Raw genomic sequence first — 11,027 nt, 5'->3', positions numbered from 1 at the left:
GGAGACTAGCTTTGAACGATTTAAGAAGTTTCCGGCATAAAATCACAAAAACGTAACTAAAAACCAATATATATGTAAAGTTCTATATTCGTTTATAAAAATATTAAGTATCACATTTCATCTAACGGTTGAAGACCTAAAATAATCATCCCGTTCTTTAATACTTCCCTGGCAGTGTTGAACAAGAGCAGTCTCTGCGATGCGACGTCTGAGCCCATCCCCTTGACTTGCAGAGTCTTTAAAGCTTTGTTTATGTGATTACTACAAACAAAATCAATAAAAAAAAAAACTATAACAAAAAAAAAACACGAAAGGAACGAAAAATACGAGAAATATTACTCACCACAAGTGAAACAGGTAAATGCACAAAATATGGGCCTCCAGCTGTTCGTTGGACCTGTGCAGCACGTCGTGGAACTTCGCCAGTTCCTTCAGCATAACCACCACTTCCGGTTCGTCCAACATTTGAGGAACGCACTCCCTGGCCGCCACCGCCCCCGAGTTCCTCTCCAAGCTGCAGAGCCGGCAGTGGGTGTACTGCAGTCTCACGCCCGTGTCACCCTGAACCTGCAGAGAGCTGTTAGTAGGTTTTCTTAACGCGCAATTCTCACACCGACGATTATGTAAAATTCTCGTAAACGACTTACTTGCAGGACCCTGTCCCAATCGAAATCGTAATCTTTCTGTCTCCGCTGTTTGAGATCGTTCACTATGACGCATGAAACTCCCAAGATATCTGCCGTTTTCCCGTCGTTGATGGGCACTTTTGTAGCTGTAGATTAAAAATGTGCAAGATATTACAAAAAATCAAATATTTTTCAAAAAAGTTGCCCGTTAGAACTCGTTTTGAATTAATTACTGGCGAAGAGTGACCTACTAATCCACAGGCACTTTAAAAACATGACTCCGGAAAAAAGTATATCGAATTTTAGTTTAATATGAAAATTTTACTAACTTGGAGATTCCAACTGTTTCTTAACCATGATGTCCCTGCACTCGTCCAGAATGTCCTTCAAAAAAACCGCAGTGCCTTTCCTAGTGCTCATCCCGCGAATCCTACCGAACTTAACGTGTGTCAACCTGTGCGCCCACGGCATGTCCATCTTATTCAGTATATCCTTCAACGCGTGAAAATGATCGTTCTGTCCGTTTTCGACGACGTAATACATTCGATCGAAATTGTACTTTTTAAATCTATCGATAGCGGCCGCTATATCCCTTGTCAAGTACAGAGTCGTATTATCGCTTTTAACTACAGAAACTTTTCGGTCGTTCACCATCGCCACCTCCTTGCCGTCCTTTTCCTTGCGTATGACGTTTTTCCTACGTAGTATTTCTAAAATACCGTGGATTTCCTTCGCGCTGTAGTCAGATTCGTAGTTGTACTCGTCGAAAACAACGCCTAGCCTAGAGTACGTCTGTTGAAGTTCGTTTTTTGTGTAAGACATGTACTCTCTCCAATGCCGTAAGTCTTCTTCGGAACCGTTTTCCAATTTCGTGAATTCAGTCTTCGCTTTTTCTAATACACTGGGATCATTTTCAGCTAATTTGTTGGCGTGGACGTAGCATTGATATAGTAATTTTACGGGATCCTTTTGAATATCCTCGGAAGTGTATCGCAAATCCTGGACACCTACCTTTATCAAGCCAAACTGCGTTCCCCAATCCCCGAGATAATTCAAACGTGTCACTTTGTTTCTTAAGAATAAGTTGAGGTTGCTGATAAAATTTCCTATAATTGTTGATCGGAGATGACCGAAATGAAACGGCTTTGCTATATTCGGAGAACTGTAGTCCACTACTAGTTTCTTTGGTTTGAAATTTAAGTCGGGTTGTGCACAATTTTCTAGAACGTCTTTTATGAACATTCCCTTGTCAATCTCAAAGGAGATCTTCCTATTCGCACGATCTTTTATCAAGTGAATTTTTTTAATTATGTCATCCGGCTGGATTTTTAAAATTTCTGTAATGTTTGTTACGCCAAGTTCTGTTTCTAAGAAATTCAAAGGTAAATTCAATTCAATTTTTTGGCTATCTTTGCTGTTATCTATTTGTATCAGAGATTGCAACTCAGAGGGAGAATATTTTGTTGATTTATGCAGAGAATCGATTACCTGGAAAATGTAATTGTGATATTTGATGTTATATAATAATTGTATACTACCTTCCTTCCTAAATACAACTTTAACTTTGTTGACATATCTGTCTAATGAGAAATAGTGTACAATTTTGTTGTTGATTTAAATTTTAACATTAATTTTACTTAATTTCAAAGTTTGAGGTTACATTTTCAGTTTTCACAGAAAGTTTACTTACTTATCTGCCCGTCAAGAGACAGTGTTACTTAGATATTGATGGATAGATGTCGCGACATGTAAATAATTTGGATAAATTTAAACTTTTCCAATTTTTTCTTATATTTATGTCCTTATTTAGATGCAAAAATTAAATAAACAATAAATACATTAAGTAAAATCGTAACAAATCCACTTGTTGATACGCAAGTATTTAAGTAAATATTTTTTTGAAACTTTATCCAAACATTCCAAACCAATCATTTTCATAGAAAAGGATAAATAGGTTCCAAACTATCATATCTTTGTCAGGTTGAAATTTTCATCCATGAAGCTCATTAATACAAGCAACAATCTGGAGTGATCGTAACTTATGATTATGTTATACAATGTTAAGTTGGTACAAAGAGAGTGCAGTATAATTTTAAAATCTTAACAATTTCTTGGATAAATAGGAATAATTGCCTTGCATAGAATGGCTTCACATGCGGAATAATATATTAATTATTTTGTGACAATGCTTACTCCAGTTATGAATGGATCAATGGTTCAGTTCCCGTTTAGTTTTGACGACTTCCAACGCCAACTACACTACCACTCGCAGTACGCAGACGCGAGGAGTTGTCAAATCCGTCAAGTCGCTGTCGGTTCTAGTCAGTTTGTTGGTTTCGTGGTGGTAGAAGGTGTCGTTGTGCCTTGTGCAGTGTTTTTGTGATATTTGTCTTAAGTGATAGCGGTGTCAACAGGTGCAATATGACGGGCAGATTAGCCGGACAGACTATAAACGACAGGCTGTTGGCCGCTAGGCACAGCCTGGCCGGTCAGGGATTAGCCAAATCGGTCTGCAAAGCCACCACGGAAGAGATGATTGGCCCGAAAAAGAAACATTTAGATTGTAAGTCCACCGCTCATTTGCTTTTACAGGCCGTTATTGACGTAACTGTACGAAACAGGTTCAAAAGTCTTCATTAAAACGATTAAAAATAGATTTTGAATACATCACGATTTTGGGTACCGTATCTACGTGGATGTGTCGATATCAGTATTTTTTATTGTTCTATTCATGGTAGAGATAACGTTAATTGACGGCAGTGTTTAGGACTGACAGTTAAATTTTTAAATTTTCACCACCTGTCACCTGTTGTGAGACGGAACGACCGTTTTTTGTTTTTCATATGAGCTTAGTTTGGGCATGTTTCTGTGCCTGGTACTAGTTCGGCCACTGTTATCTCTTCTTAGCTATTGCCCGGCATTTTGTATAAACGAAATACTTTTAAAACCAAAAACATCTGAACTTTTCACTTTGTGTGGCTTTAAAAGCTTTATTATTACGGCAGACTCGTACTTTCGTTTGTTTGCATTGTAATTCGCATTACAAACTTAATACAAACAGAGCGTGAGTCACTATTTTACATGAATTAAAATGCAAGAGTTCTGTTCCCTTATACAAGGCGTCTTAAATAAGTAATTTTTTAGTTTATTTTCTTGTATTTCGTAGGCATGTAGGCATGGGTCGCTAAGTTTAATGTTCGGTTTGAGTAGCACCTGTTGTACCTTTTTTTATAATAGAAAAAAACGCGTAGGAACACTGATTGTAAAGCAAACTGTTGACATTAGCACACGCGTAGGTTTTTGTGTGGGATTATCACGATAACGGTCCTATCAATTTATTATTTTGATGTAGATTCGTGTATTTACAATTTAAGTAATAATATTGAAAAAAGCTATTCAGAAATCACACACAAAACGTTATAGCAAAATTTTCTTTAAGTATACGTCTGAGATTTCCTGACAATCTTTAATAAATACAGATATAGAATCAAATCTAATACTAATGGATAGGATAGGGTCTTATGCATTTATAAATATTCATTAAATATTGACCAAGATAAAAACCTGATAGTTAAGCTCTTGTGAAACCGTTTATTGCTATGCATTATATTTTCTTGTAGTGCTGTTACTGTGGCCTAAATGTAGCACCTTTTCGACACGTTTGGGAGTACCTAAACGTAATTTTAAAGTTGACTGCTAATGTAGAACTTTAAAGACAAGCCGTTTTAACAATTTAACAAATTTTAAAAAATACTAGTTTGTTCTCAAAGGAATTATCTCTTTGACAAAGATATATTCACGTAGGTATTTTCAAAAAAGAAAATATATAATATGTAAGTTTATATTATTTAATTTTCTCAATATTTCGGGTAGGTACATATTTAGATAAAATAAGGTAATATTAATATTTTCAAAAAAGAAAATATATAATATGTAAGTTTATATTATTTAATTTTCTCAATATTTCTGGTAGGTACATATTTAGATAAAATAAGGTAATATTAAAAATTTATAATTAATAAATATAAGTATATCAAGGTTCTTGACACGAGACAAGCATTTTTGGGTCGAAAATCTTAATTTTTCTTTTGAAACAAATTAAAAAAACTACGAATTGCGATCATATATCTAAATTTTAATGTATCCGAGATATTGAGTGACTCATACGTTTATAATTTGTTAACCACCACCACCCTGTTCATTTAAAAAGTATTCGTACATTTACTGGCAAATTATAGTTAAAAATCGAAATAGTGTATTGTTCAGAATAGTCTGGAAATACCGAGGTAGATAGCAATCGTATCGGTTTATAGATATCAGCGTTCCTCAGTAAAATAAATGTTGCAAGTAAATATTTCGGTAATGTGCATTAATTTTCATCGACTTTGAGATATTTCGGTCACCGACATGGGCGCCGTTTGGGGAGGGGGGCGTAGTTGAAAGCAGACATAACAGTAGATGTAGAAAAAATATCTTTGTTGTGTAGTAACATCACAGCATATATATATGAGTGCAAATTAACTTTTATTTTCACAACTTATTTGTAAAAGTAAGTCGTTAGAATTAATAAATTTTTTGAGATCAAACATGTACACTTCGATAACACCAAGTCATTTTTCAATACGATTGTATGTTTTGTTATTTCCTAAAAGGAGGTTATGTATTCTGATATCTTAAATTTGACCCCTTGGGATTCCGGGTCAACGGCGCCCATGGCCGCCGCCTAAATTCTGATACACCAGAAATAATCTGCTACAAAACATTCCGAGATTTGTATTATTATGATTTTCCGGCCCTGACACGTTCAAGAATCGATTTTCGGTGTAGTTTCTTCGATACAGGATTTTTTCTTTCTTAGAAAAACATTCAAAGAAAAATGAAAGTAAATCACTGAGGTTCGATGTCATTTAGAACCTCAATGGGTTCTTCTACGGCAAATGCGTCGTGAAATTTTCACGTGGGCCTTTATTTAGACCTCTATTAATAGTAACATCCTTGTAAAAGCCCCTTCATCTCGTGCCCGATAAAACGGATGCCGCGGCTATTTTTACGGGTTCGTGTTTGTTTTCCTTTTTTCCTCTATAATCGACTACTGTTATAACAACATAAACGTATGCCCTTCATAAATCTCTGTCCAAATTTCATATTTCCCGGATTAGAATAATGAATTGAATACTGTGTACCGTGCTCGCACTTTTATCTTTTTCGACATCGCTGTTACGAGACTTGAAATCTTTCTCAAAGCGGCCTACATCCGCCCCCTGGTGGTGAGAGTTAACTTTCTAGGTTTTATCTGGGCCACAGCGATAAATTAACGTTTTCGAATAAAGCACCGATTAATTATTTGGCGTGCATATTTGGCAAGGTCAAACAAACGATTTTTGCAACACTTTTAGGGTTGTGTCACTTTCTCCTGCGTTATTTACTTTTACTTACACCGCTGCCGCGACCTGTGAGAAGTGAAAACGCAGGTCAATTACGTAGCAAGTCTAATTAACGAAGCAAATACAGGGTAGCCGACTTAATAGAGGTTTTTTAACAAGAAAGGGTTTAGATTAGACAAAACGTGCATTGGAAATGCCGGAATTGGTTTCTTTTGAAGGGTAGACCGATCCTTTGCAGTTTCCTTCTTAGATGGCGGTGTTCTATGCTGCTTCTCTGGATCTTCTGCAACTCCGTATAAACCTTTTCTTCCAAGTTAGACATATTTAATGCAAAATTTAAATCGGGGTCGACTGTCTCTTGCTTCTTGAGTAGCCCTTGTTGATATTTCAGTATTGAAACGGTTTTGGGCGGTTGGCCAACGTTCTCAATGCAACAATAAAATATGTAGACAGTGTAGACACCAAAAAACGTTGCAAGTGAACTGTTCCAGCTGATTTACTGCCGTAATCGGGCTGCCAACGCAACCGAGGAAGATCTCATGTAAATTTCTGACCTACTTTCAATCTTTAATACCCAAAAGCGTTGCATAAGCGAACGCATAATATAAATGCTCGGTGTTGCATAATGCAGCAGGTCTAAAACAACTGACAATCGAGTTGAACCAATTATTAGGCTGCATAGATACGTAATTATAATTCGATGTGTACGATAAACGTGGTAAGTGTAATGTAAAGCGAGCGAAGTAAATTAGATGATTTTGATGTACACATTAATTGATCCGAGCGTCTCGTCATATTTTTAGCGAGAAAACTGAGCGGGCGAGCGAATTATCTTGTTATTATGTAAATAATCCTCGCAAACGGGAACTAGATTGCCATGAAACGACAAGCGTCTGTCATGGCGGCCTTTGTTGACTTGTCTGCTCGGACAGGGAGAGAGGTCGAAACTCTTGCACCTTTAAAGTAAGCAGGCTATGAAATAATTGTACTTGCATTTATTTTATTAAAGCTGCGTAAACAAATCGTTTAAAAATTACCGGACCCGGTTTACATGCATAAACAGAAGTTAATTTAGCTGTTATCGGTCTGGCTTTATTACAATTTAATAATAATGACGACATAGCGTTGTGACGAAATAAAAAGTCTTATCTAAGTAAGAAGAAAACCACTGTGGAACTTTGTTAGACGGAAGGCGGTTTGAATATTTGTTTTTTGGGCGTGTATGATGATACTTTGAGTATCCGAAACCGTCGAGGTTTGTTATTAGAAAATTTGTAACCAGAAATGAAATTTTGTGTGAACACTAAACAATCGTGTCCGTTCCTCGACGAATTACGAAAGTATGTGACGCACCACGATTGTTTCTCTTATCACCCGACTGACGGCACATACAAAGCGACGAATTATGAAAAAATTGCGTCAGTACTGCAGTTTTATTATCAATAAATCCACGATTGAATTAAGTAGAAGTATTTATTTAATATACTTTATTCACAAAATTATATCTACGAGAATTTTAGTGCGCGTTTTTTTAATATCATAAAATTTTCCTATGTTTCACAACAGCTGTCGTATAGAATGTAATGAAAAACAAACAAAAACAAGAGTACCGATTCTTCTGGTGTCGTATTGTCCCGGGTACGTTTCGAATTTCATTCGACTTTCGAATCTGCCCCACGAAGCCCAGTCAAAGGTAGACGTTGATGCTGCAGAGCATCCAGCCGAACGCCCTGTGAAGCAGGAAACGCTGAGCGGAAATCGAAATTTTCAACTGTCTTTCGAATTCAACCGCAGAAGCCGCAAACCGCTAAAACCACTCCAAGTTGGGGCAGATAACGTCTAGATAACCTTACGCTGTTTTTAAAGCGATTGCGGGACGCGCAAAATTTTTCAACCCAGCTTCGAATTTTTCCGCAGAAACTACTCGTACTTCAAGCTGGAACACGACACCACGTTGTCCCGGTTCAATTTCAATAACAACCAGATTCCAAGACGGAAATGCCAGATGTTAAGATTCCAACCGAACAGTAGTTCTTGAGAATTCGCGGAGTCGCCCTGAAGTGTGATTGAACGTCGACTCTACTCGCGGCTTTGAAGGCTACGCTGAGGGTTTCACACGACAGGCACAAAAAACCTGAAAAACCAAATACAATTTTCCCGTGCTCGTTGCTTTCCAGCAGATTTTAAGGGCATTTTTAGTTTATTTTAATTTGAATTAAAAATAATAATTGACTTTTACTATGTTCGATCCGCTTCAAATTTTTCAATAATTCTTAGTCGATCAAATTCCCATTTTATGTTTACTGTCTTGGAGTATAAAACGGGTACGCCACTGCAAAGCTGTTAACATTCTACGTCGGAGCGGTCTTTGATTTTTAATTGTCCATACCATATTCTATTGTTTTCTCGCGGCATAGCCATAGACACGAGGTCCTGCGCCAAATCGACAGGTCATCTAGCGTAGATCGACTCGCAACCAAGATATATCTAACTCTAGACGAGTAAGTTCAGTCACAGACCGGGCTTTCCCTCTAAGCCTCTGACCTTGCCTGGTTACCCCACACGATCCAGCAACAAATAACGATAAGCGTGAGTCATTTTGTAGGAACTCTAGGATTTCCTTTGGTACGGGATGAGATGGAGAAAAATGTAGGTACTATTTTTACTACGATAAACACGCGGTGACGTAGTTAACAGTAGGTAACTGCCAATATACGCGTTTCCATTGATATTTTTGCTTCAATAACGCAGCCGTTATCATTTGTTTACTGCTGGCCGGAGTTCTGCTTTATTTTTTCTGCGATTTAGAATATTGCGCGTGCAATCCGTTTAGGAACAGTTAAAAATATGAAACTGATGTGTTTTCCGTTGTATAATTAATGTTTATCTGCATTTTTTCATTGCCACGAGCTTTGCTTAAATGAAAATAAGTCTGTTGTAAATATCAGCGTATCGGTGGTCTTTCTAGTTCATTAGTAGGCTAGTATTAACTGTTATTTTTTTCGATGTCAACGGAACGTCAAAGAAAAATTCCACGACCATATATTTCTCCGTTTATCTTAATTGAATTCTGTTGAAATGAGGCTTGTGATCCCATATTTATTCGGCGGATCACAGTTTGCCCAGGAAACAAGTTTGCTGAAATCGTCCAACTTTCAAGTGCTCCGCAGGGTCCTGTCCTTGGACTTTTATTGTTTACAGTTTTTATAAATGATATTGTCTTTGGCTTGAACGTAAATTACTTGTTATATGCTAATAGACCAAGCAAATTACATTTTTACTCGAAAAAAGTCATATCCACCAGATTATTGTAAAATTGTCTAAAGGTACATAATACAAGACATCTCTCATCTCGTGAGTCAAAAACTTATTAGCTAACTTTTCTATTTAAACAAATAAGTGAGGAAAACAGTTTTTTCACTTTGCANCAGGCACAAAAAAACCTGAAAAACCAAATACAATTTTCCCGAGCGCGTTGCTTTCCAGCAGATTTTAAGGACATTTTTAGTTTATTTTAATTTAAATGAGGTTAAATTCAAAATAATAATACACTTTTACTATGTCCGATCCGCTTCAAATTTTTCAATAATTCTTAGTCGATCAAATTCCGCCACTGCAAAGCTATTAACATTCTACGTCAGAGCGGTCTTTGATTTTTAATTATCCATACCATATTTTATTGTTTTCTCGCGGCATAGCGATAGACACGAGGCTCTGCGCCAAATCGACAGGTCATCTAGCGTAGATCGACTCGCAACCAAGATATGCCCACGTTAGCTCTACACGAGTAAGTTCAGTCACAGACCGGGCTTTCCCTCTAAGCCTCTGACCTTGCCTGGTTACCCCACACGATCCAGCAACAAATAACGATAAGCGTGAGTCATTTTATAGGAACTCTAGGATTTCCTTTGGTACGGGATGAGATGGAGAAAAATGTAGGTACTATTTTTACTACGATAAACACGCAGTGATGTAGTTGACAGTAGGTAACTGCCAATATACGCGTTTCCATTGATATTTTTGCTTCAATAACGCAGCCGTTATCATTTGTTTACTGCTGGCCGGAGTTCTGCTTTATTTTTTTTGTGATTTAGAATATTGCTAGTCCGTTTAGGAACAGTTAAAAATATGAAACTGCATGTGTTTTCCGTTGTATAATTAATATTTATCTGCGTCTTAAATGAAAATATAAGTCTGTTGTAAATATGAGCGTCTTGGTGGTCTTTCTAGTTCATGTAGTACCTAGGCTAGTATTAACTGTTATTTTTTTCGATGTCGACGAAAGGTCAAAGAAAAATATCACGACCATATATTTCTCTGTTTAACAAAATTGATTTATGTCGAAATGAAGTTTGTGATCCCATTTTCCCAGCATTTTGATATAAGGGTTATTACGAAAACGAAAAATGAATTATCTAATATTTTCGTCCAAAATAATATAATTTAAACGTTAATTCTAGTGTTGGAAATTATAAATGTTCACATTTCTCGAACAAATACGCGACATCAGCATGTTTTTCACATAAAAAACTATCGCACTGTTTGTATAAAGTTTCTCCTGTGAAAAAAAAATCGTTTACTAATTACAGTAAAATTGAATCACGATTGGATACATGTTCTGTTCAACCGCAGCATAGATTATTATTTTTTGTTTGTTTAATTAACTTTCCGACACTCAAGTACGTGTAAAATTACGTTTGGAATTTGTGTAGGTATTTCCTTTTCTTCAAATTTTGCGGTTTTAATTACGTACCTATCTTTTTACTGATATTATAAAAAATGTATACAAATGAATAATATTGTAAATAAATATATTTCTCGACGACAATCAAAATTTATGTCGAGCTCAACGTTTCGCCCTTAGTCTTACAGAATTCACGTATTTTTTTAAACTTAAATCTAGGCGGCTGCGAAACAATTGCCACACCACTTAACGGTATCTTGTTTATTCGGCCGCCTATTTTGAAACGCCGTAAATACCCGTGAGCGTGTAAAAATTGCAGAAATAAAGCCGACT

General features: G+C 36.5%; 2 protein-coding genes across 4 annotated transcripts in view; one reads left to right on the top strand and one right to left on the bottom strand.

Moving 5' to 3' along the window:
- Positions 1–5: 5 nt before the first annotated feature.
- Positions 6–2,275, bottom strand: LOC108910446 (probable arginine--tRNA ligase, mitochondrial). Its single transcript, XM_018715045.1, has 5 exons — positions 2,165–2,275; positions 956–2,114; positions 648–772; positions 344–567; positions 6–261 (listed from the first exon to the last, which is right to left on the bottom strand). The coding sequence occupies exons 1-5, from the start codon at positions 2,198–2,200 to the stop codon at positions 111–113; spliced, it is 1,695 nt and encodes a 564-aa protein (XP_018570561.1). The 5' UTR covers positions 2,201–2,275; the 3' UTR covers positions 6–110.
- Positions 2,276–2,922: 647 nt separating this feature from the next.
- LOC108910433 (phosphatidylinositol-binding clathrin assembly protein LAP) overlaps positions 2,923–11,027 on the top strand; it is a 36,911-nt gene continuing 28,806 nt past the window's right edge. For all 3 annotated transcript variants that reach the window (XM_018715026.1, XM_018715027.1, XM_018715024.1), the window contains exon 1: positions 2,923–3,189. In XM_018715026.1, the coding sequence (XP_018570542.1) occupies positions 3,048–3,189 (142 nt within the window). In that variant the 5' untranslated portion in view covers positions 2,923–3,047. The remainder of the gene's footprint in view (positions 3,190–11,027) is intronic.

The sequence above is a fragment of the Anoplophora glabripennis genome, unplaced genomic scaffold, assembly GCF_000390285.2.
Source record: "Anoplophora glabripennis isolate ALB-LARVAE unplaced genomic scaffold, Agla_2.0 scaffold252, whole genome shotgun sequence".
Taxonomy (NCBI): Eukaryota; Metazoa; Arthropoda; class Insecta; order Coleoptera; family Cerambycidae; genus Anoplophora; species Anoplophora glabripennis.
This window is presented reverse-complemented; position numbering and strand designations above follow the sequence as displayed.

What these genes read in the sequence shown, in the direction of transcription:
- LOC108910446 (XM_018715045.1), bottom strand. Translation starts at nt 2,200, where the DNA reads ATGTCAACAAAGTTAAAGTTGTATTTAGGAAGGAAG. An exon ending in GAAACAGTTGGAATCTCCAA is followed by an intron (nt 773 to 955) that starts GTTAGTAAAATT and finishes TTTAATCTACAG; the next exon opens with CTACAAAAGTGCCCATCAAC. An exon ending in ATTGGGACAGGGTCCTGCAA is followed by an intron (nt 568 to 647) that starts GTAAGTCGTTTA and finishes AGCTCTCTGCAG; the next exon opens with GTTCAGGGTGACACGGGCGT.